The sequence below is a fragment of the Crocodylus siamensis genome, chromosome 5, assembly GCF_052110815.1.
Source record: "Crocodylus siamensis isolate JL-2025a chromosome 5, ASM5211081v1, whole genome shotgun sequence".
NCBI lineage: Eukaryota > Metazoa > Chordata > Crocodylia > Crocodylidae > Crocodylus > Crocodylus siamensis.
In genome coordinates, this window is record NC_143399.1 from 30,799,108 (window position 1) to 30,823,514 (window position 24,407).

Sequence of the window (24,407 nt, forward strand, 5' to 3'; positions counted from 1 at the left end):
AACAATAGCACTTTACAATTCAGATATTTACATCATGGAATCATAGAAAATTAGGGTTAGAAGGGACCTTGGGAGGTCAAGTGGTCCAACCCCCTGCTGAAAGCAAGACCATCCCCAACTATATCATCCCACCTAAGGCTTTGTCCAGCTGGGTCTTAAAAACCGCCAAGGATTGTACAGTGTAGATCTTAGGTGCTGCTCAATGTGACAAACCACTGTATATATATCAAGCAAGAAACTGTTATTACAGTGCTAAGGGGTGCCTTACCACAGATATCCTTGCAAGGATCTTGTCTGGGTAAGTGCCACAGAATGGATTGGTGGACAGTAGCACACACATTTAACATAATGCACAAAGCAATAGAAAACTTTTGAAGTTCCTTATGTCATGGGGTCATGTTGGTTATTCATCAGTAAAATAATATGTATCCAGTTTATTAGCAGCAAATAATTTATGTATATATATTTTTTTTCTGTTACAGGAATGTTTACCCTTACGGAAGTTGCATCGCTTAATGACATACAGCCAACCTATCGTATCCTGAAACCATGGTGGGATGTATTTATGGATTATCTAGCTGTTGTTATGCTAATGGTTGCCATCTTTGCTGGAACGATGCAGCTGACCAAAGACCAGGTGGTCTGCTTGCCGGTGTTGCAGTCCGTTGTAAGTTCAAAAGCACAACCCGGCACATCAGGGAATGCTGACTTCATACCAACAACTGCTGAAGCAACCACTGCCCAAGCTGAAGAAATGTCAATGCAAACAGAATCTTCTGAAGATGCACCTACCATAATACCACACATACCTCTGAGCAGAGTCACCTCTTCTCAGTTGCGACCTACTGTATCAAATCAGGAGCAAAAAGATTCATTAGGGCGAAAAACCAATTTGGATTTTCAACAATATGTATTTATTAATCAGATGTGTTATCATTTGGCCCTTCCTTGGTATTCAAAGTACTTTCCCTACCTTGCGCTCATACATACTATTATTTTAATAGTCAGTAGCAACTTCTGGTTTAAATATCCGAAGACATGCTCAAAAATTGAACATTTTGTGTCCATATTGGGAAAGTGCTTTGAGTCCCCTTGGACTACAAAAGCATTATCTGAAACAGCGTGTGAGGACTCTGAGGAGAACAAACAGAGACTCACAGGTGCCCAGTCCTTGCCAAAGCACGTTTCCACTAGCAGTGATGAAGGAAGTCCCAGTGCCAGTACTCCCATGATAACCAAGTCTGGCTTCAAGTTTTCAGCTGAAAAGCCAGTCATTGAGGTCCCCAGCATGACTATTTTGGATAAAAAAGATGGAGAGCAAGCCAAAGCCCTGTTTGAGAAAGTTAGAAAATTTCGGGCTCATGTGGAGGACAGTGACTTGATTTATAAACTGTATGTTGTCCAGACAGTCATCAAGACAGTCAAGTTTATATTTATTCTTTGCTACACTGCTAACTTTGTAAATGCAATTAGTTTTGAACACAGATGCAAGCCAAAAGTAGAGCATCTGATTGGGTATAAGGAGTTTGAGTGTACACACAATATGGCTTACATGTTGAAGAAGCTCCTTATCAGCTATATTTCTCTTATTTGTGTCTACGGTTTTATCTGTTTGTATACACTCTTCTGGCTGTTTAGAATACCCTTAAAAGAGTATTCCTTTGAGAAGGTCAGAGAAGAGAGCAGCTTCAGTGATATTCCTGATGTGAAAAATGATTTTGCGTTTCTTTTGCATATGGTAGATCAGTATGACCAGTTATATTCTAAGCGATTTGGTGTCTTTTTATCAGAGGTAAGTGAAAACAAGCTGCGAGAAATTAGTTTAAATCATGAATGGACATTTGAAAAACTTAGACAGCATGTTTCTCGCAATGCACAAGATAAGCAAGAGCTGCATCTCTTCATGCTCTCAGGGGTCCCTGATGCAGTGTTTGATCTGACAGATCTGGATGTGCTGAAACTGGAGCTGATTCCTGAAGCAAAAATTCCAGCTAAAATCTCACAAATGACAAATCTTCAGGAGCTCCATCTCTGCCACTGCCCTGCAAAGGTTGAGCAGACTGCTTTCAGCTTCCTCCGTGACCACTTGAGATGCCTTCATGTGAAATTCACAGACGTTGCAGAAATTCCTGCTTGGGTGTATCTGCTTAAAAATCTCCGTGAATTGTACTTGATAGGCAACTTGAACTCTGAAAACAATAAAATGATAGGACTTGAATCTCTCAGAGAGTTAAGACATCTTAAAATTCTCCATGTGAAGAGTAATTTGACCAAAATCCCTTCCAATATCACAGATGTGGCACCTCATCTAACAAAGCTTGTAATTCATAATGATGGCACCAAGCTTGTGGTACTGAATAGCCTTAAGAAAATGATGAATGTAGCTGAATTGGAACTACAGAACTGTGAACTGGAGAGAATTCCACATGCCATTTTTAGTCTAACTAACTTACAGGAACTGGATTTAAAATCAAACAGTATACGCACAATTGAAGAGATCATCAGCTTCCAGCACTTGAAAAGACTGACCTGTTTAAAGTTGTGGCACAATAAAATAGTCAACATTCCTCCCTCCATTTCCTGTGTAAAGAACTTGGAGTCACTTTATTTCTCCAATAACAAACTCGAGTCTTTACCAGCTGCAGTGTTCAATTTGCAGAAACTCAGATGTTTAGATGTAAGCTACAACTCAATTACAGTGATTCCAGTGGAAATTTGGTCACTTCAAAATTTGCAGCATTTTCATATAACAGGAAACAAAGTGGAGAGTTTGCCAAAGTCATTGTTTAAATGCGTAAAATTGAGGACTTTGAGTCTGGGGCAAAACTGTATTACCTCAATCCCAGATAAAATTGGCCAGCTGTTGCAGCTAACTCATCTGGAACTGAAGGGAAACTGCTTAGATCGTCTACCAATTACGCTGGGGCAGTGTCGGCTTCTCAGGAAAAGCGGGCTTGTGGTGGAAGATCACCTCTTTGATGTTTTGCCTTCGGAAGTCAAAGAACTGTTGAATCAAGACACGAGCATTACTTTTGCTAATGGGATTTAGATTGACGTGCACTGACTGACTTCTAAGCAGCAAATTCTACAGTATGAGTTATTGCAATGATTGTGCATCTTAGAAATACAGGAGTTCTTTGTGAGGAAGAACTACTAGCAGGATAAGAGATGTAACTGAGTATTCTGTGTTTTGTAGTGTTTTAAAAGATCATTTCAAAATTTTTGAAGGGCAGGAGAACCTTAATAATCTCAATTCTTTTCTTTTGAATTGTTTGTAACTTGGATGCTGCCGCTTTTGAATGTTTACAGATTGCTTGCTTGCTTAAAGTAAATGATTAAATTGGTGACTTTTCTTACTATACAAGGTACTCGTTAATGCCTGAACTTATTTTAGTGCACTACTGGGGAAAACCAAGGACAAGTATTTTTCTTATAACAAGATTCTAGAAGTGCTTGGAGTGCATGCTTGTGTGCAATTGAGTGTGAATGCTCAATTTTTAAGAAAAAAAATTAGAGTTGTTGCTAAGCAAACTGCAGCAGTACATCTGCACCTTGACGTGCGGGACTGCTGCTTCAAAACTTCCATTTGTTTTACGGAAGGGTTCGTGGCTTGTTTGAGGGAGGTGTGACCATTTTTATAAAATCTTTCTCATTATAAAATGCAGCAATGCTATTCCTCTGCCTACAGTGCAGTTACTGTTAAATGGTGAATGCCTCTCCCATTCCAGAGCTAATCCTCCTAGACCAGTCAACTGATTTGGGGATGCAATAGGGCGTGGACATGTGACACGTTAATATATTGTAGGTTAACATTACTATATAGAAAAACAAAGCAGACACCCAAAACACAGTCCTCCTGCACAGTATATCATTCAAATCCAGGCTGAAGTTACTCCTAGAGAAATGTGTAATCATTTTGTTGTGTGGATTGTGTTGCATGTTCACTCTCATAATCAAGTCTGTCTTGAGAAACCACTTGCTCAATGGAAACTGGCTTTCTTGCCACCTTATCCACTCCTTACCACTTCTGTGGAGTCAGGCAGAAGGAAGGGCAGGGGGATTGTCTCTCATCAGGGTGGAGTAAAATCCACGATCAGTTACTTCATAACTATGTTGTGTATCTACACTCGGAAATGGTGAAACTTGGCTGTGTAGCACTGACACCGAGTTGTTTTTGGATAGTATAAAGTTCTTTATGTAAAGAAATGATTTTTAAGAACTTCATTAATGACTCGTTTATTAAGTAACAGCTTCAATATTTAAAGATCTATTTAATCCCCTAAAATTATAAAGACAAATATTTTCTATTAACAGTAGTAGCATAAATCAAATTAATGTTCACAGAAACCTTGTATTCTTTTTCTCTCTTCCTTTCAGTCTCTGACAGTTCCTTTATGTTTCTGTCAATGTTAAAGATAACATGTTTTTTACTGCTCCTGATCTTCTTTCCAGGGCCTTCCATCCATGGATATCCATACCATGTGTAAGCATCAGTGAGTGTTGTCTTACCATGTCTGAATGTGTCTTAGCTTGTTTTCTAGATGAGAGATGAGGCACGGAGGTGTTGCAACTTGTTCAGACTCTAAGGCCAACTAGCAGTTGAGTAACAAAACTGATTCTACTCCCAGGCATGTGCCTTAACTCATGGGATCTTGCTGCTCCCCACTAACCTGAGGTTTTTAGTGTAGCTTGAGTATTGAAGAGATTAGCACAAAGACCTATAAATGTTTGCCAAATGGGGCATGAAAAAAGCAGGCAGCAAAATGTATTATTTTTCTACTGAAGTTGCATTGCCAGGATCACTACAGAAGTTTAATATACTAAATTACAAAATCATGGGTTGTAAACATGGTCATTTTGGTTCTGCCTCCCCACAAAATAATTGCTGTGCTGGGAGATCTGATTACATGTTAGACTCCTGTCCTGGTTAAAACACAATCCTCTATTGTAGTGTGGTTAGTACTGAAAAGATGACAGACATGCTAATTTTCAAGGACTTGTGTTTTTTGTGTGTTTTTTTTTTTTTTTTTTTTTTTGCACAGTAGTCTTACAGCTGTGTAACTCCTGTGACTTCAGTGTAAAAAAGAGGAAAATCGTGGCAGTGGTGCAGCTCTGAACAATGAGAACACTGGTCTATTGCACATTGCAAGACACTGGGAAGTACCATATTGTAACTTGAGTCCCCGTGGCTTATCTGTCGCAGTGTACACCTGCAGTATGTTTCCATAAACCAAGAAACCAGTTTAAGCAATGATTTCCAGTGTACGTGGGAGATTAAAAGCAATATCATTAAGCTTCTTATACATACCATTTATAATGTAATAAGTCTAGAGAATTCCAGTTCCCAGAATACCAAACCGTACTTCTGGCAGAACAGTCTGAGTTCTTAACTTGCCTGTACTCTTAAACTTAGTGTTCACTTTTACAGTCAGTAAAGGAAAAGTGTTAAGACTTGTAGTGAATATTTGTCAATACATTCTTCTCTTTATTTCAAATGTTTGCATTCATATCACTTTAAATTACTGTGCCATGAATCTTAGCAAAAATCAAACACTATATTATTGGAATGAATATGTTCTGCATTTGCCAATGACCCGTTTCAGCTGCTATGAAATGTTAGTGGTGAGTGAAATCAATAGAAATGCTTAGAATATAAGAAGTTTTTTAATATTCAGTTGCTTATACTGGCTGAAGCATGCACAAATGCATAGATCCCTTGTCAAACAGCTGTTTAGTTATCTCCAGTCTTTTCACTGCTGCAGCTTGAAAATGACCACTGGTTTGACTTAGGTGAAAAAAAGAATCACCCCTAACTGTACTTCTCCAGCTAACTTCCTCTGAAATAGGCTTTCATTCTTATGGGAGGTGATTTTTAGTCCAGTTGAGCATAACATCTGTTTTTAATCTTTGGGGAACCGTTTGAGGTTGGAGAAAAAAGCCAATCTTCTCTTCTGCCTCCTATCCTTCAGTATCATCTGGAACTGGTTTAATTTTCATATTAGGTTCTGATGTCTAATCTGACCGTTTTGGAAATTCAACTTTTCCCCCAAAATAAGATTTTAGAAAGACATAAATCATCATCACCAACATGATCTGTAGTAGTAGTATTATTTAAAGTGTGTGTGTGTGGGGGGGTTGGGAAATAATACAAAACTCTCATTGTCCATTCTGTTAGGGGGAAGACTAACAAAATCTCCGTATTTCAAATGTTTTGTCCTTAGAGAATGTTTCACTGTTTCTAAATACAGAAGATGAATGGCATTCACTCTTAGTGTAGGCTCAGGTATGCCCCTTTGCTATGAAGTAGCATAAAAAAGTGGGAAACATCCTGATGATAAACAAGGACTTTCAAATCTCTTATTGTGGAATACTTGGCACAAGGCAGGTTGTAGTTCGTACACTGTAGCATGAGTGTTTCACTTTTATTTCAACCTCCCTCTGGCTTTGAGTTGTCCTTACGGTCTAGTATCTGTCTTGATATTTTTATTACATTGTAAGTCATTTTCCAGGTCTAGAAAGCATTTCTGCAGCATTCTGTTGGGGGCAGGGTGGAAAATAGTATTTCCCTTCTTTTATCTTCATTGTTAATCATGGGTATCTTTGAACGAAGGGAATTTTTTATGCACTTGTGTTCATTCTGTCACTATAACATATTCATGTTAAGGAATTTTATTTTCTCACTAGAATACCCTGCCAAAAGCTACACCATGAGATGCAAAGGAAACTAATGTTTTTCTGTGCTGCCACTTTTTGTAATCTGTCAAAAATTCTGCTAGTAGTGATGGCAGGAGCATTTGGTTGATGCACAGGTCATAACTGATGATTTTCCAGTCTCAAGTCATTTTTGCTTAAACAGGCCATCTTCTGGGCAAAACTGTCCTTTACTTTTATCCATGCATCAATTTAATTGTATGAAAACAGCAGGCTGTATTGTGATCCCTTTGTTTGGAACTCGTACACCCACATTCTTAGGAAAGTTAATCCATTAACATGGATTAATTTAAATTGCATAAAACTACTATGCAGATGCTCCTGTTAACAATACAAGTGGCCTTGTTTTGATTTATTGTGTAGCATTAGTATCTTTCCAGGAATTGAATGTTTAACTAATTAGCTTTAAAGTAACACATTTAGTTCAAGTCAGTGTAAATGTATATCCTTGGGTAGACTTGGTCTCATGCTGGTTGGCAGTTAGCGATGGAAGTGAGGAAGAAAGGATTTATAGTCCCTGTGTTAGGAGATTGAGGCAATGGAAAGAAACTTGCTTTAAAGTAGTTGCTTAGCTAGAAAGTTGTTCCCATTCATTGCCCTTTTTTTGTGTTACATATTTCCACTTCTGGAAGAAGCTTTTGCTTTTCTTAGAAGTTGAGCTCCCGTCTGTGGCTCTGCAGTCCCAATCTCTCCCAGTGACTGCGGGTTGTTGTTTTCTAATTTTGCTAGTTTTTCTTCCCCAGTTCCAGTATGGTTTATGTTTGGAGTTGGCCACAAAAATCAGAGCAGGTTTCAAGAGTCTTGGGTTGTGTTACTAATAGCAGTAGCTTATCAGTTCTCAAAGACAGATGTCTCACTGTAGACCCATGTCTTCCATGGCTCCCAATGCTCCTAGCTAGTCACCTTCCAACATTATACCTTATGCATGTAGGAAGGTAGGAAATGGGCTCTGTTTGGTATATATTGTACTTGTTTTCAAATACTTGCTTTTAAACGTAGTTCTGCTATGGGAATAGCATCAAGTCAGTGGAAGGGAAGTTGTCTTTTCTTCTGAAAGTTTGGATGAGAGTGGGTATCCTGATCTTTTCCAGGAGCAACCTGGAGATTTCATTTCCACTCGTTTGCCAAGGGAACATGTTGCTCATGTGCAAAAGTTTCATTGTTGACAGTACTTGTGCTCTGGGTCTGAGGGAATAGAGAAGCTCTGATCATGTAGAATGAGATGGTTCCTTCAGTCTGTCCCATGAGACATAATCCAAAGGAGTATTTGAAATATGAGGACTAAATTTGAATTTGTTCAGGTATCCCAGTACAGAATGCAGAGCAGGGACATGAACGATCTATAGCACTCTTGTGTTGGTAATCTGACAAATAGCTATCCTGCACTGATTGTATAGCTTTGAGCCCAGGCTCAGAGAAGTTCAGCAGTAGATCTCTGAAGACCATGGATTTGTGGCGAAACCCAAATCAAGGTACAAAGCTCAGCCTACAGGAGCACTGGATTCTGAGACTCGGAAGACCTGAGTTTATTTTCTGGCTCAGCCACAGGATTCCTTTATCTTGGCGCAATGGGTCTTTCTGATGCCTAAATTCCACCTGTAAAATAGGGGTGTTGATGTTCCATAATAGCCCTGTTTGTTGAGGTAGAATCCATCAATGATTCGCCAGCAATGAGGCCACATAGATACCTACACCAAGAAATCTGGGGGACCAGTCACTTTTGTTGGCCTCAGATCAGTGGTATCAACCAGGGTATCGTGACGCCCTGGTCTGCTTTGAAAGCAATGTGAGGTGCTTTCAAGAGTGCTGCACAATATTAACCCTGTTAGGTGTGCAAACATAATAAACCCAGAGATTTCAAATTGTTTGTTGACACTACAGATTTCTTTCTAGCCTATTGTGTGATCTGAAGTTTTTGCAACACAAGAATTGCTCTGTTTCTGTAGTCAAAAATAAAAGAGAACTAAAAAGCTGGAATTTTCCAGGGGGTGTTGAGTCCAAAGAGGTTGAGGACCACCACCCTAGATGGATGACCGTCCATTAATACAAATGCATTTGCAGTTTAGTTGAGGTCAAGTAGGTCTGATTTTTGTGCAAGCCAAGAAACAATTTAGCACAAACAAAGCAGGTCAAACACTGTAATAGACTTGCTTAACATCCTGCTTTGACCACCCCAAATGATTAGAACCTTGATACTGCAGAAGGACAGAAGCCTTGCTGGTTGAGACCTCAGTTACTTGGCTAAAATCCAAGAGAAGATGTTTGCATGTCCAATAAGACTGCTGCACAAGCCCTTGTTGCAGGTAACTCTGAAGGGTAGACTAGAGAGAGAATTCTTGCCATTTTTCTTAGTTTTTCTTTAGTTTTGACTGGACTGTCCAAACTGCTGAACATTTTAATGGTTTGTCTATCTTGTGCTACCCAAGATTTACCAGCTGATGCTTATAAAATCTCTCCTGGGTTCTTATATCAAGGAGTAAAACATTTGTAAATATTGCTAAAACTGAATGCATACACCAACCCCATCTCAAATCACCTTCAACAGCTATAGGCAAACAGCTATGTTGTAACTAGGGTTCCTGGAGTGGCTGAGTTTGTAATAGAGGTGGGAAGGGGTGGGGGGAATACTTTTTATAAATGCACATTCCAGTATGAAATGGATATTAAATTTAAATTAATCTTTGCTGTCTCCCTCATGAAGTGCAGCCAGTTTTGGGTGTAATTGTAGTAGTTCTTTTGACAGTGCATACTAATGGAAATCTTTTAGACAAGTAGTGAAGAACATGCTGTTTAAAACCTCAGGTGGAATGTTAGGCAGTGAGAATATATCTACATACAGTGGAATTTTGCCAGGCTACATCTTTCACCTCCTACCCTTCCCCTCCTTTTAGGTGTGAATAATTTTGGAAGATCATTAATGACTGCAAGAGGAGAGGACCTCCATGAGTGACTAGGAGAAGGCCATCTTATGAATTACTACCCCAGTGTCCTATAGCAGGTCACACTCTCAGGTGTTTTGCTCTGCTTAATTTGAAACTGATTAGATAAATTGCATCTATTAAAGGCTTTACTTAGGGTTTTTCTATTCGAAAATAAAGATGTGTGGATGAATCACTGTTTTAACACACAATTCTGTATGTTTCTATTAGAATTCAAATGTACATTTTTTTAACTAGCATTTCTTTTGCTTGTTGTGCTACTACTGCACTGTGATGACATGGAGGGACCCACATTGTCATACTGTTCCAGGTGCTGCAGCTGATCTTGATATGGAAAGGGGGATTTTGTTGTGCTTCAGCCTTTGCTTTAATCGCTCTCCTGATTGCCCCCTCTAGTGGTGCCTGACAGATTTGTTCGGTGCAGGGATGCTGTTGAGGATACTCTTATTTCAGTGATTTTCAACCTTTTTTCATTTGTGGATCCCTAAAAATGTTAAGTGAGGTGTGAACCCCTTTAGAAATTTTGCATGGAGGTGCGGACCCCTTTGAATTGTAAGTGTGGGTATTCGCATACTTTTGATTGATCATGGTCTTTTTTGTGGACCCTTTAAATATAGTCTTCAGACCCCCGGGGGTCCATGGACCATAGATTGAAAACCACTGCCTATCTCGTATATCTGTAAGGTAGAAATCAGCACAAGTCTCAGAAACCATACAACAAAAAGGGGATTAGACAATTAATGCTCTACAGCTAGTGTGAAGTTCTTAAGTTTTTTGAAGAATGACTTAAGACTCAAATGTCAGCCCCTGCTCTGAGGACAGTTACCAAGAAGTGCACCTCCAACCCCTGCTCTGCAGCAAGATCAAGTATACCTAAACCATCTGGGAAATACACTTGCATAACCTATTTTTGAAAACCTCCAGTAATGGCAATTCTATAACATCCCCCTAGGTAGCATGATCCAGTGCTTTGCTACCCTTATAGTTATAAACTATGTCTTTAATACTGAAGGACTCTATGCTTCAAATTAAGCAAATTTCTTTTGGTCCATAACCAGTGATCATGAAAAACAGTTGGTCACTATCTTCTCTATATAACAAGCATATTTCCAAAGGCTGTTTTCTTATCTCCATGCAGTCCTTTCAAGACTAAATAAATCCAGTTCTTTCAATCTTTCTCAGAGGCCACGTTTTCTAATCTTTTTATTCTTCTTGTGCTTGTTTGTGCTCTCCAATTTGTGTACATTTTTCTTAAAGTGGAATATCCAAAACCAGATATAGTATTTCAGCTGAAGATTCCCAGCCTTATCCCTACTCCATAAAATTATAGGCTGACCAAAAGGGGACTAATGGAAGGAAGGTTCACTTGACATGGAATTAATTATTAAGAAAAAAAGTGACAACAGTGCTGAATTTTGCTATTTGATTCCTATAATATGTAAGTAGGATTGAATTGTATATTAATGAGATAATTGTTACCCTTTTTCTTTTTTTCCCACACTGCTGTTTCAGGGTCACTGGACTCTACCAGTCCTTTCTTTCATCTGTAGTGACAACCTACATATCAGGTGCACCACGACTCAAGACAAGCATCCAAAGCTTTTTAGTTGCCAAGGCCCTAGGTTTTTGCATGTCATGAATTGCAAGAAAAACTACTCATTGTTTCCAGCTGCCACACACTCTTCTCAAGGTCCTGCAGACACCCTGGCTCACTTTCCAGCAACTGTCCTTCTCATCTGTCCCTGCTAGCCTTCATCTCCTGAGTTCCATGGCAAGAGAGAAGGGAAGCAGATTCATCAGTTAGCAGACTGAATGCTCAGCCTTCTTTAAGCAATTGAGGTTCCTGGACTGCACCATAGCCCCACATATGTACAAGTACTGAATCATCTCGTCTTGCTCCTGAAAACTTCCTCTTGAGTCCATTTGAGTTTGCTAGAAGTAAGCATGACTTTAACAAACTGATTCTCTTGCACCTTGTCCTATCTGTAAATGGTAGGAAAAATTGTAAAACATAAACACTATAGTGAACAGAGAATGCTGTTTTGGTGTGTGTTTTGCTCTTCCACTTTCTACAGATGTGGATGCCTATTTTGGGTAAAAAGCTAAAGGAAATAACAAAGGTGAGCTATGTTGTTACATGAGGCCTTGACAGTGTAGATATGTCTTATTTAAAGATATAAAAAATTACCAAAGTTAATTGACTTCATGAAAATATACAAACAAGACTTAAAAAAACACCTACTAGGAAACTGCTCTAGCTTAACTAAATTAGTTTGAAATTTTTTCAGTTGAACTGATGCAAACCCATAATCTAAACCAACTCCATATCTGCTTGTGTCAATTTACCTTAATACCTTTATACCTGACCAAAATGAGAAAGTTGTATCTAGTTTTGGTTGTTTGTGATTTTAGTTTTAAATTTAACTGAAATCCAACTTAACTGAAATAATTTGTATGATGCAGTCTTAAACAAGGGTAAATATCCACACAAGTTCTGTAGATTTGAATTAAATGAATGCCTAGACCAGTTTAAATAAAAGGATACAACCTTATCAACTAGAAAAAACCTAATGCACCTGTTAAATGGTGTATATAGATGGGGAAGCTATTGTAGAATAAACTAGGGTGTAATTTGAAAGAACAAGCAATTCCATTCTCCCCATTCGTGTGGATCCTTCTATTTCTCTTGCCTTTTGCAGCAGCTAACCCATCAAATAGGAGCTCTTAGGAATAAATCCATCCGTGTGGGCTATTTCCTCATATTAAAAAAGGCCTTGGTGATTTTGGGTCTTTGTTTATCTCCCTACTTTTGACTGTTTTGTTCTAAACAGTGTATTTAGCTCAGAATAATTTGTGTAATTGAATGTTTTTAACATCCATTATTAGGCCACTAATTGCTGACTCGTTCACTGGAGCACAAAAGCAGAAAATGTGAAGTGTGTAACAACTGCAAGTGTCGGACACTTGGTGCTGGGAAATCCAGAAGATCAAAGCTAATGTGAGGATAAAGTAGTTTGTTCTGTCCCAGCAAAATTCACTAAGGGATGCATCTACTGAAACTGAAAAGTCAGAAACTGTTATCTTCAGGGCTAGTACAGAATCCTGGCTTATATCAGAGGTTGGGAGAGAAGTTTGGGTCATCCTATGAGAGTGACATCTCCCCATATCCTGAGACATTTGGATATTGGAAAGGAGTTCAGGCTTCCAGAAGGACAGGGATCCCTACCAATTAGCATACATGGGACAGTGAAAGGTGACCATATCCCTAATTTATCCTACGTACACTGCCTCCCACCTTCCCTTTCCTACTCTTCCTACTCTCCACTTCTGTCCCCTGGTCTGAACCATTTACCACTCTCGCATTCCCCCAGTCATCCTCAATAGAGCCCTGAGCCTCTCTGGTCCATCAGCCCCTAACTCCCCTTCCCCTCCTGGCAAGTATTTGCATATGTAATTACTGATACCTTCTTTTCCAAAATAGTTTAAGTCCCTTCTGAGTTTTCTGTTATATTCAAATTGTATTTCACCCATCTCTCACCACCTCCTTAAGAAACACTTTGATAAGGTCAGCTTATAGCAATATGCCTGTTCTTATTTATTTGATTGTTTGTTTTACGATTTTGACCAAGGATTGGATATAAAACAGGGTAGGCATGCCTGTTCAAGCTACCTTGTTTAGGTGATGGCTGCTAGATCCTCTCCGTGCATTCTGTCTGCACATATGCAGTAGAATCTGTTTGGCTTCTAACTACACATACCTATTCAGAGAGTGAAATTCTCTCTCAAATACTGTTTTCTTAAGTTTGCTTCCCCAAAGGGTTACTGAGTGCCAAATACAAATTGAGTAAATGTGGAGTATTATGAAAATGTGGAGTGTTACAAAATCAGAGGCAGGTATGATCCCTGGTGTGCAGATTGGTACAGGTTTTCAACCCTCAAGAAATTCTGCTGCTGTGTCCCCATGGTGTTCTGAATCTTGGGAGATCTAGGCACGAATGATCCCAAATTTGGGTGTGTAGCCTTACCCTGAAGCCCTGTGTGGCACACCAAGTATCTGTGCAAAACACATGGGTTTTAGAGTACTTAGAAAAAATGACTTCCAAACAGAGAAGAGTTCCCAGTTTGATCAGAGAGTAGTTAGTGCTTCACTATAAGGGTTCCTGTCTTTTTTGACAGGCTGCTGTTTTGTTTCTGTGTTAATGTATATACAGGCAGTCCTCAACTTACAACATTTCCAGTTACAGCGTTTATAAATTGACACCCTGTTTCAACTTTATGATGTTAGTTTCAACTTTACAACGCTTGATCCAATGTGACGCCATGCCAGCGAACAAGTTTACTGCATCGCTCATCTCCCTGGAGAACATCTGTCCAAACTTCCTTGGACACTTCCTTTAAGAAAGCAGACAAAACTCTAGAAAAACCTGCAGCCAACGCTCCTGAGAAGACTCCAGCCAAGAACCCTTCAAAACGACCAACAAAGAGGCCTTCAAAAAGTCCAGCCAAGTCACCTCAAAGAAGTCCTTCCAGATCAATATGATTGCTATTTACAATATAAATACATTACTGAAGCTTTATTACTCATCTCTAATTGATCACATAAAAAATTCTGGGGTGTTTTTGGTGAAAATAGGTGTATTGGGCCTTGGTTCAGGAACCAATACCCCATTTATAACATTGTTTCTTATGAGAAAATTGGTTTTGAGTTGCAACGTTTCAACTTAAGATGCCGTTTTCAGGAACCAGTTGTGTCATAAGTCCGAAGATTGCCTGTACATTTCACCCACATGGTGCAGTGGATAACTATCCATCCTGCTAGGTCTAAAGAAAAATCTCATTCCCTGTTTTTCTAATGTTAAAAAGTTAAAAACTTTTTCAGGCTGATGCTAAGGATGCTTGGATCTGGCCCTAATACAAATAAACATTAAATCCAGCAGTGCTCAAGAGTCTAAAATACTATGTGCATGGCTGTTTTGGAGTCTACTCTGGCACAGTATGTTTGAAGCTCTCTGGCATATAAGGCATGCAATTAAATGAGCTCTATTGTCTCAATCTTCCAAGAAACCTAGAATGTTTCTTAGAATTTGATCAACAGCTGGGATTCAGTAGTGAAATATAATAGCTCCTCCCTTTTTAATGTTTTTTCTTTTGTTTCTAGGGCTGCTGCTTTGACTTTGCAATCCCAGCTAAAAGGATCTTTTTTTTTAATTCCCAGATGCCCCTTTTGAAATCCATACACTTGAACCATTGTGCACAGCAGCTCCTATTTCAACCTGTTAAACATTTGACAACACATGAACTGCTCTTTCAGAAGTCTCTGTATTCCAGCCCCACTTCCCCTCCTTAATTTTGTTTTTTCTTGCAAAGGTTTCTTTGTCACAGTTAGGTTAACTGCCATCTGTGAGATCTTTGTTAGATAAAAGAAAAGAAGGCAGCTGGAGTGGCCTTCTATTGCTTTCTGAGTTCCAATTATTTCCCCTTTGAGAAACTCCATGCTACCCCAGGGTTGCTGAAATAAATCACCCGCCATTGTGTCTCATTTTTATACTTGAGAGAGACCAAGCCTAGGGCTGAGATGGCAGTTCATTCTCTGTTCAATCTGTTTTGTAGCAGTTGGAAATAAAAGTGCCTGCTAGTGCCATTGTTGATTGAGGTTTCATAGTTTGTAGGGTCGGAAGGGACCTGAGCAGATCATCGAGTCTGACCCCCTGCCATGGCCGGAAAGAGTACTGGGTTCTGGGAGCTCATTTCAATTTAGCATGCCACTGTCCAGTTTGTAAATGATAAGAAAATGTAGTAGCTTGTGATCTGGTGGCCTGTGCTTAGACAGGGTCAGGCCTTTATTTCTGACATAAAGCCACTTATTGCTTATGCCGAAGGCCTGGAAAAGTGCTAATCATCTCCTTTGTTTAAGAGAAACGCTGGTGTAGCACTAGCAATGTGGCTCGATGCCATTCCTGCCTTAACTCCTGCACCCCTTCCACTGTCCACCCCGTTTTTGAAGTGTGTCAGAAACGATGCTGAACTGGTAGATTGGTCCTTAAGCTTTGGTTGTTGCCAGTTTAGTTTAGAGTAGTTGGAGGTTTCTTTCCCTCAGAGCCAAACCAACCTCCACCTACCACATGAAATAGGGTTCTCAAAAGTAGATTTAAATCCTTTTCCTCTTACTCCCCTCAAATCAGATGTAAAGATCTGATCTCAAATTCCAAATTCTGTTACCAGCCCCTTCAGCTCTCCCGTTCCACATTTCATGGCACTGCATTTTCAATTGCTCAAATTACCAGGATTTCTGCTCTTGCCATTTTAGGTTGCATCTTCACAGAAAAATGAAAGTGGCTTAGGCTATCAGTCATTTAGCTAACACAGGTAACAATAATAGTAGAGATGGGGTGACATGAACTTTGTTGCAAGAGCTCTCTTTGTATTCTCACTCAGGATTCTGGTCCTTGCTGGTATCTATGTTGCCAGGTCTCTGACCTAAGTATGCGTACCTGTGCTATAATTCTGTATTTGCAGTATGGATGTACTCTAAGACGCTTGCTATTTTAGCTCAAATAAATTTTGCAAATCTTTTGTGTAGCTTGGATGGAAGTGGTATTTTGTTCTTCCATGGGTGTAAATTTGCCAGTGTGCTTTGGAGAGTCTGTCCATCTTAGAGTTACGCAAACAGCAGAAGGAAGTCAGTAATGCCCAAAAAAAGGAAGTGAATGAAGCACAAAAGATTGGAGCTTTCCAAGGCTAACAACTGAAACGTTTTTTTTCTGTAAAAAATAAAAATCAGCTCCCGTTGTTTTGAGCACATTGTTGGAAAGTCCTAACCTTAACCATGATCTCAACGGGGGAGAGGAAGGGGGGGTATTGTCAGGGAGTTCTTTATCAGCTTGCATTCCAAAAGGAAGCCCACATCAGGGAGGTATTCCAGGCTTTGGAATTTTACTGTAGGAATGTGATCTCAGGAACTAGGGGCACGAATCAGGTCTGAGGAGAAAAGCAGGCACACTTGGCAAGGGGAGAAATTCCCAGGGGTTGCAAAGAAATAAGTAGCTGAAGAAAAGAAATTTGATTGATGAAAGACTAAGAACGATCATAATCAAGGTGGGGGAGGGGTCATTATGCCTATAATACAGGAGTGGGCAATTATTTTGGGGGGGGGGGGGGCGCTGAGGTTTGGCAAGCCATCAAGGGCCACAGGGGATACCCTGCCACTTGATGGGGGCCCTACCCCTTGGTCACCATCTTGGGATGAAGTCCCGCCCCCTAACTCCTGACCTTTGCCACCACAAGTACTCCTTTCAGCAAGTTTTGCCATCTCTGAACCACAAAAATCCCAAATTATATTCTAAAAATCAAACGTACTATAACATCCATTAATTCCATCTAAAAACCCATTTTTATAGATTCATAGACACTAGTGCTGAAGGGACCTTGGAAGATCATCGAGTCCAGCCCCCTGCCCCAGGGGCAGGAAGTCAGCAGGGATCATAGGATCCCAGCAAGACAAGCATCCAAAATGTCTCTTGAAAGTGTTCAAAGTAGGTGCTTGACCTCCGGCGGCAGTCTATTCCAAACCTTGAGGGCTCGGACAGTAAAGAAGTTCTTCCTTATGTCCAGCCTGAAACAGTCATGGAGGAGTTCGTGACCATTTGACCTTGTCATCCCTTGGGGTGCTCTGGTGAGCAAACATTTCCCCAGATCCTGGTAAGCACTCCTGATAAACTTACAGGTGGCCATCAGATCACCCCTGAGCCTAAGCTTTTCCAGGCTGAAGAGTCCCATGGCTCTCAGCCTCTCATCATAAGGTCTGTTTTCCTGACCTCTGATCATGTGTGTGGCTGTCCTCTGGACTCTCTCAAGTTTCTCCACATCCTTTTTGAATTGTGGAGCCCAAAATGATGCACTACTCCAGCTGCGGCCTCACCAAGGCCAAGTACAACAGGAGAATAACATCCTGAGATTTGCTTGAGAAGCATCTATAGATGCAAGCCAGCATTTTGCTTGCTTTACTAGCCACAGCATCACATTAAAGGCTTATGTTCATCTTGTGCTCAGTCATGACCCCCAAGTCCCTTTCATCCGCAGTGCTAACCAGTGCTGAGCCTATAAGGATGTTGCAGGTTTTTCGTCCCAAGGTGGAGAACCTTGCATTTTTTTGGTGACACCATCAGGTTCTCATCCACCCATTTCCTGAGCCTGTCAAGGTCTGCTTGGATCACCCTTCTGTCCTCAGGTGTGGATGCTTTACCCCAGAGTTTGGTATTGCGGGCAAACTTGGACAGTCGCTTCTGACACCAATGTCTACATCATTAATGAAGATGTTAAGTAGCATAGGCCCTTCGACAGAGCTTTGAGGGACCCTACTGGTCACAGCTCACCACAACAATTGACTTCCATCAACCACCACCCTCTGGGTCCTGCCACAGAGCCAGTTCCCCAGCCAGTGGATCGTGGTGTGGCCGAGGCTGCAGTTAGCCAGTTTTGCCAAAAGGTGATCATGGGATATCAGATCGAAGGCTTTTTTAAAGTCAAGTTATATGACATCAATCTCTTCCCCATATCCAGGTGATAGGTCACCTGGTCGTAAAAGGGAATGAGATTGGTCAAGCATGACCTACCTGCAACAAACCCATGCTGGCTATCCCTGGGGATGTTGCCATCAGCCATTCTGTTAAGGATGGCCTCTTTGATAATCTTTTCCAAGACCTTCCCCGGGATAGAGATCAGGCTGATGGGCCTGTAGTTTGCCAGATCTACTTTCCTCCCTTTCTTGAAGATACGCATGACATTGGCCTTCTTCCAATCTCCAGGCACTTCACCAGAGCACCAGGAGTTCTCGAAGAACTGAGCCAGAGGCTGGGCTATGATGCTTGCCAGCTCCTTGAGTACCCTTGGGTGTAAACTGTCAGGGCTGGCTGACTTGAATGTATCCAACCTGTCAAGGTGTTCCTTCACAAGGTCAGCTTTGATGGAGGGTAAGGACTGTCCCTCATTTGGGCTCTCCTGTCCCGTAGTGGGCGGGGGCGTCCCATGGGACTGGTGGAAAAACTAATGCAAAGTACCCATTTAGCAAGTTGGCTTTTTCCTGGGCATCAGTTGTCAATTGTCCCATCTGGTTTAGCAGGGGTCCAATGTTGCCCTTGCTTTTCCTTCAGTTCCCCACATATCTAAAAAAGGACTTTTTATTGTCCTTGATATTTGTAGCTAGCTGGAGTTCCGTTGCAGCCTTGGCTTTCCTGGCTTACATGTGTTGATGTAGTATACATAGAGGTGATAGTATAATAGCTTAAAATGAAGTCTTACTCTCATATATGGTGGTGGGGGGAGTGGGTAGGAGGGTGGGTATAGCTTTGTGGCTTTGTGGGATGGGGGAGGGTGTGTGTGTGAGATTTATGGGAGGGGTGGATAGGTGTGGGTGGGTATGGGGTTTGTGTGAGGGGGAAGGTGGCTGGGCAGGTTTGTAGCTTGTGTGGAGTGGGAGGGGTTGCCCGTAGCCTGCCCCCTCTGCAGCAGGCAGAGCCCCCACCAGCACTCCTGCAAGCCCAGGCTCTGCACTCCTGGCCCTGGGGCACTGGTGCGGGCCCCGTGATCCCCTGTCTGCTGCCCTTCTGCTACTTCTCCCAACCCCCCCCACCCCCCACTGGTCACTCCAGCACCATGTCCCAGCAGCTCCTGTGGTCATAGTTTCATAGTTTCATAGTAGCTAGAGTCGGAAGGGACCTAGGTAGATCATCTAGTCCGACCCCCTGCCTTAGCAGGAAAGAGCACCGGGGTCAGATGACCCCGGCAAGGTGCTCATCTAACTTCCTTTTAAAAATCCCCAGGCTAGGAGCCTGCACCACTTCCCCTGGAAGCTGGTTCCAGGCCCTAGCCGCCCTGACTGTGAAGTAGCGCCTCCTAATATCTAATCTAAACTTACCCTCCGCCAGTTTGTGACCGTTATTCCTGGTCACTCCTGGCAGCGCACGGGGGAACAGGGACTCCCCCAATACCTGCTGATCCCCCCTGACCAGTTTGTAGCAGGCCACAAGGTCCCCCCTTAACCTTCTCTTGTGGAGGCTAAACAGGTTCAGGTCCCATAGCCTATCCTCATAAGGCCTGCCCTGCTGACCCCTGATCATACGAGTGGCCCTCCTCTGAACTCTTTCCATATTGTCCACGTCCCTCTTGAAGTGTGGCGCCCAGAACTGGACACAGTACTCCAGCTGCGGCCTGACCAGTGCCGCATAGAGGGGGAGGATCACCTCCCTGGACCTGCTCGAGATGCATCTGTGGATGCATGACAGGGTACGATTGGCCTTCTTGACTGCCTCCCCACACTGCCGGCCCATGTTCATCGTGGAGTCAATGACGACTCCAAGATCCTTTTCCGTCTCCGTGCTGGCAAGAGGGGAGTTCCCCAACCTGTAAGTGTGGTGCCGGTTCTTCCTCCCCATGTGCAACACCTTGCACTTATCAGTGTTAAACCCCATCCTATTCTCATCCGCCCACCGTTGCAACCTGTCAAGGTCAGTTTGTAGCCTATTGCACCCTTCTAGTGCACCCACATCCCCCCACATCTTAGTGTCATCAGCAAACTTGAACAGGGTGCTTTCTACCCCCTCATCCAAGTCACTGATGAAGATGTTGAACAGTGCAGGCCCGAGGACCGAGCCCTGCGGAACCCCACTGCCCACATCCTTCCAGGTCCTTCCAGCGCTGCAGCTGGGAACCATGTGATGCCAGAGTGCGGCAGGCAGGGGGGAGTGGGGAATGGCTGTGAGAGGCTATGGGGAAGGGGCAGGAAGCAGGCACAGAGCGCAGCAACGGCCGGGTGGGAATATGGGGCCTGCGCCAGGGTCAGAGTGGGGCAGCAGGAGCACAGCACTAGGCTGCCAGGGGCTCTATGGAGCCAGGATGTGCTGCTTAAGCAGGGATTTCATAGATTTCATAGACATTAGGGCTGGAAGAGACCTTGGGAGATCGAGTCCAGCCCCCTGCCCAAAGGGCAGGAAGTCAGCTGGAGTCATAGGATCCCAGCAAGATAAGCATCCAATTTGCTCTTGAAGGTGTTCAATGTAGGTGCTTGAACCACCTCCGCTGGCAGACTGTTCCAGACCTTGGGGGTTCGGACAGTAAAGAAATTCTTCCTTATGTCCAGCCTGAAACGGTCTTGCAGGAGTTTGTGACCGTTTGACCTAGTCATCCCTTGGGGCGCTCTGGTGAACAGACGTTCCCCCAGATCCTGGTGGTCACCCCTGATAAACTTATAGGTGGCCATCAGATCACCCCTGAGCCTGCACTTTTCCAGGCTAAAGAGTCCCATGGCTCTCAGCCTGTCATTGTAAGGTCTGTTTTCCTGACCTCTGATCATGCGCGTGGCTCTCCTCTGGAGTCTCTCAAGCTTCTCCACATCCTTTTTGAATTGTGGAGCCCAAAACTGGACGCAGTACTCCAGCTGCGGCCTCACCAAGGCCGAGTACAAGGGGAGAATGACGTCCCGGGATTTGCTCGAGAAGCATCTATGGATGCACGCCAGCATTTTGGTTGCTTTACAAGCCGCAGCATCGCATTGCAGGCTCATGTTCATCTTGTGGTCAATGATGACCCCCAAGTCTCTTTCTTCTGTAGTGCTAACCAACGTAGCACTGCTGAGCCTATACGGGTGCTGCAGGTTTTTCCTCCCAAGGTGGAGAACCTTGCATTTTTCGGTGTTAAACACCATCAGGTTCTCGTCTGCCCATTTGCTGAGCTTGTCCAGGTCAGCCTGGATCACCCGCCTATCTTCTGGCGTGGATGCTTTGCCCCAAAGTTTGGTGTCATCGGCGAACTTGGCCAGTCCACTCCTGACTCCAATGTCCACATCGTTAATGAAGATGTTGAACAGTATGGGTCCCAGGACAGAGCCTTGAGAGACCTTAGAATGTTAGCCTGGGCCAGTCCCTCAAGGATGGCCTCCTTAATAAACTTTTCTAGGATCTTCCCCAGGATAGAAGTCAGGCTAATGGGCCTGTAGTTAGCCGGATCCACTCTCCTCCCTTTCTTGAAGATCGGCACCACATTGGCCTTCTTCCAGTCTTCGGGCACTACACCAGAGTGCCAGGAGTTTTCAAAGATTCGTGCCAGGGGCTGGGCTATGACACTCGCCAGCTCCTTGAGTACCCTGGGGTGCAGATTATCAGGGCCAGCTGACTTGAAGGTATCCAGCTTCTCAAGGTGTTCCTTCATGAGGTCAGCATTGATGGAGGGTAGGGGATCCCCCTCACCCAGATTTCCCTGTCCCATAGCAGGCATGGGCATCCCGTGTGACTGATGAAAGACTGACGCAAAGTACCTATTTAATAGGTTGGCTTTTTCCTGGGCGTCAGTTGTCAGTTGCCCCATCTGGTTTAGCAGGGGTCCAACATTGCCCTTGCTTTTCCTCCGGCTCCCCACATATCTGAAAAAGGACTTTTTGTTGTCCTTGATGCCTGAAGCTAGTTGGAGTTCAGTTGCAGCCTTGGCTTTCCTGGTTTGGTCCCTGCAGGACCGGACTAGTGCGGAGTAATCCTCCTTGGAGGTGAATCCCGTCCTCCATCCTTTGTAGGCTTTCCTTTTTAGCCACAGGAGGTCCGCTACGTCTCTGGAGAGCCAGGGGGGCTGCTGTGCCTTCTTGCTGCCTTTCCTCCATGTTGGAATAGAAGAGGGAGAGGAGGGACCCAGCCTGGCTTCATAGCCCCAGGTAGCCTGGCCCTGCATTCCTTCCACCCTGCTCTGGGCCCCACCAGCACTGGTCCTGGTGCAGGTCCTGGGCTCCCACCCGGATGTAGCTGTACTCTGTGTACCTACTCACTGCCCCTTACCTTGCCTGCCACAGCCATTTCTCTGCTCACCCTCTGCTCGCCCACCTGTCAGCACCACGTGGTTCCTGGCTGCAGTGCCAGGACCATAGGAACCAGCCTGGCCAGCCCTGAGGACTGAGATGATCACCCATGGTCCTCCCCTCCCTTATCTGTATTTCCTTCAGCACAGGGAGGCAGGAACAGTCCCAGGCCAGAACCTTTTGCTAGGCAAAGGCTTCTGGCTGGGGCTTAGGGTGGGGGAGTCCAAGGCGGGGGAAGGCTGGGCTAGACTTGCTGCTGTGGCTGTTTAGTTCTGCTACTGGCTCCCCCTGGGTCCTACTGCCCCTGGCTCCAGTCATCTCTGAGAGGTAGCCAGGAGCAGATAAAGATGAATTTTCTAAATTTTTTAGGGACCCTGTGGACTGGATTTTGCCCACCCCTGCTATAATGTAAAGGAAGAATTTCAGGAATCAGGCAGATTATGCTATGTCATAAAGTTAATATTAGTGTTACCAAAACATCTGATGAACTATGCATTTTGGGGGAACCTATTGCAGAATCATTGGTTCAGAACTCTGAATCCTGATTTTTTAAGACTATAGCACAAGAATAAAAATCCTCTGTTTATTTTATAGATGCAATGAGTATAAAGTTCTGTTTGGTTTTAATACACACCAGTTTATGTATGATGCAACCACCCAAGGATCTCTAATCACACAAAAATTACATGACTTTGTTCTAATTTTAGGTTTTACACATCACATATGAATAGGGAACTACTGAACTTGAGGTAGCTGCCGGCTAGTTTCACAGTCGGATCATGGGGTCAAGCCATTTTCGTGGGCTAAGTGCAGCAGGCCTGCCCCATGCCTCTGGCCGAGGGGCCCCATCTCTTGTTGCTAATTGGCTGCAAGGGCTTTCTGTCGTATGGTACTGCTCCCTGCCAATGATTGGCTGAGGACTGTTTGTGCAGTCCTGCCCCTCACTGCTGATTGGTGGAGAAGAGCAGGGCCTTATGATGGACAGCCTTGCAGCCAATCAGTGCTAAGGGGTGGTAGTGGCAGCTATCTTTCCATACTGGCAGCCTCCCTCCCTGCTTCCCTCCCAGGTGGGCTGTGCAGCTGGGCCTCAGCAGCTATGAAGATTGCTGGCTCCCCAGAGGGAGCCAGTTCATTTTTGGTTAAGTTTTCTTTTTTCAGAGGGGCCACCAAAAGTGTGGAGCCTGAACTTTTTTGCAGAGCCCACACAAAGTTGTGGTGTCTGCAAAAATTGTGAAATCACAATTTTGATCGGTCCATGCATATGAGTCCTAATCTACAGAGGACAGCATAGAGTGCATAGTGCTATGATATACCTGAAATTTATCATGTGAGCTCCTATTTTGTGCCTAATGCTTTGATGATACTTTGTTTTTTGTCAGGAAAGTCATATGCATATACTCACCTGTATTCTTATTGCCAAAGACATCATAGCCAAATGATGCGATCGGTTTGCCATATGTTCGCACATATGGAGATTACCCTAGAAATCTACATGTGTGTGAGAGAGCATGTTGATATGCCCCAGTTCCAAGGGCTGGTATATATTATATATATTGTTATTTGTATGTATTTTATTAGTGACACAAGCCTGAAGTCTAATTAGTGACAATGCTGTCAGTGGAAAGTCTCCTATAAATTTCAATGCTCTACCAACTTTGGTGAATGGATATGTATCTGTTCAAAAACTCTTTTCATTTCAAATTTATCAGTACAGGGAGATAGTTGGCTGTGCTGGTCTAAAGTCAGGCAGAAGGCAAGGCATGGTGGCACTTTTAGTGATTATCTGATACAAAGGCATAAGCTTTCATATGTGACAGCTTACTTTGCCAGATGCTGTGAAAGTTTGTGCCTCTCTGAGCCAGTTAGTCTCTAAGGTGCTGCTCTGCCCTGCTTTTTATTTCCAGAGAAGGAATGGTTTGCAT

At 43.1% G+C, this 24,407-nt stretch overlaps 1 protein-coding gene across 5 annotated transcripts in view; it reads left to right on the forward strand.

The window, feature by feature from the left end:
• Positions 1–16,229, forward strand: part of LRRC8D (leucine rich repeat containing 8 VRAC subunit D) — an 85,523-nt gene extending 69,294 nt beyond the window's left edge. For 2 of the 5 annotated variants that reach the window (XM_090048458.1, XM_090048459.1), the window contains exon 3: positions 483–16,229. In XM_090048458.1, coding sequence (XP_089904584.1) covers positions 485–3,049 — 2,565 coding nt within the window. In that variant the 5' untranslated portion in view covers positions 483–484 and the 3' untranslated portion in view covers positions 3,050–16,229. The remainder of the gene's footprint in view (positions 1–482) is intronic. The other 3 variants (XR_016442512.1, XR_016442511.1, XR_016442510.1) reach the window with 3 other exon arrangements.
• The last annotated feature ends 8,178 nt before the right edge of the window (positions 16,230–24,407 follow it).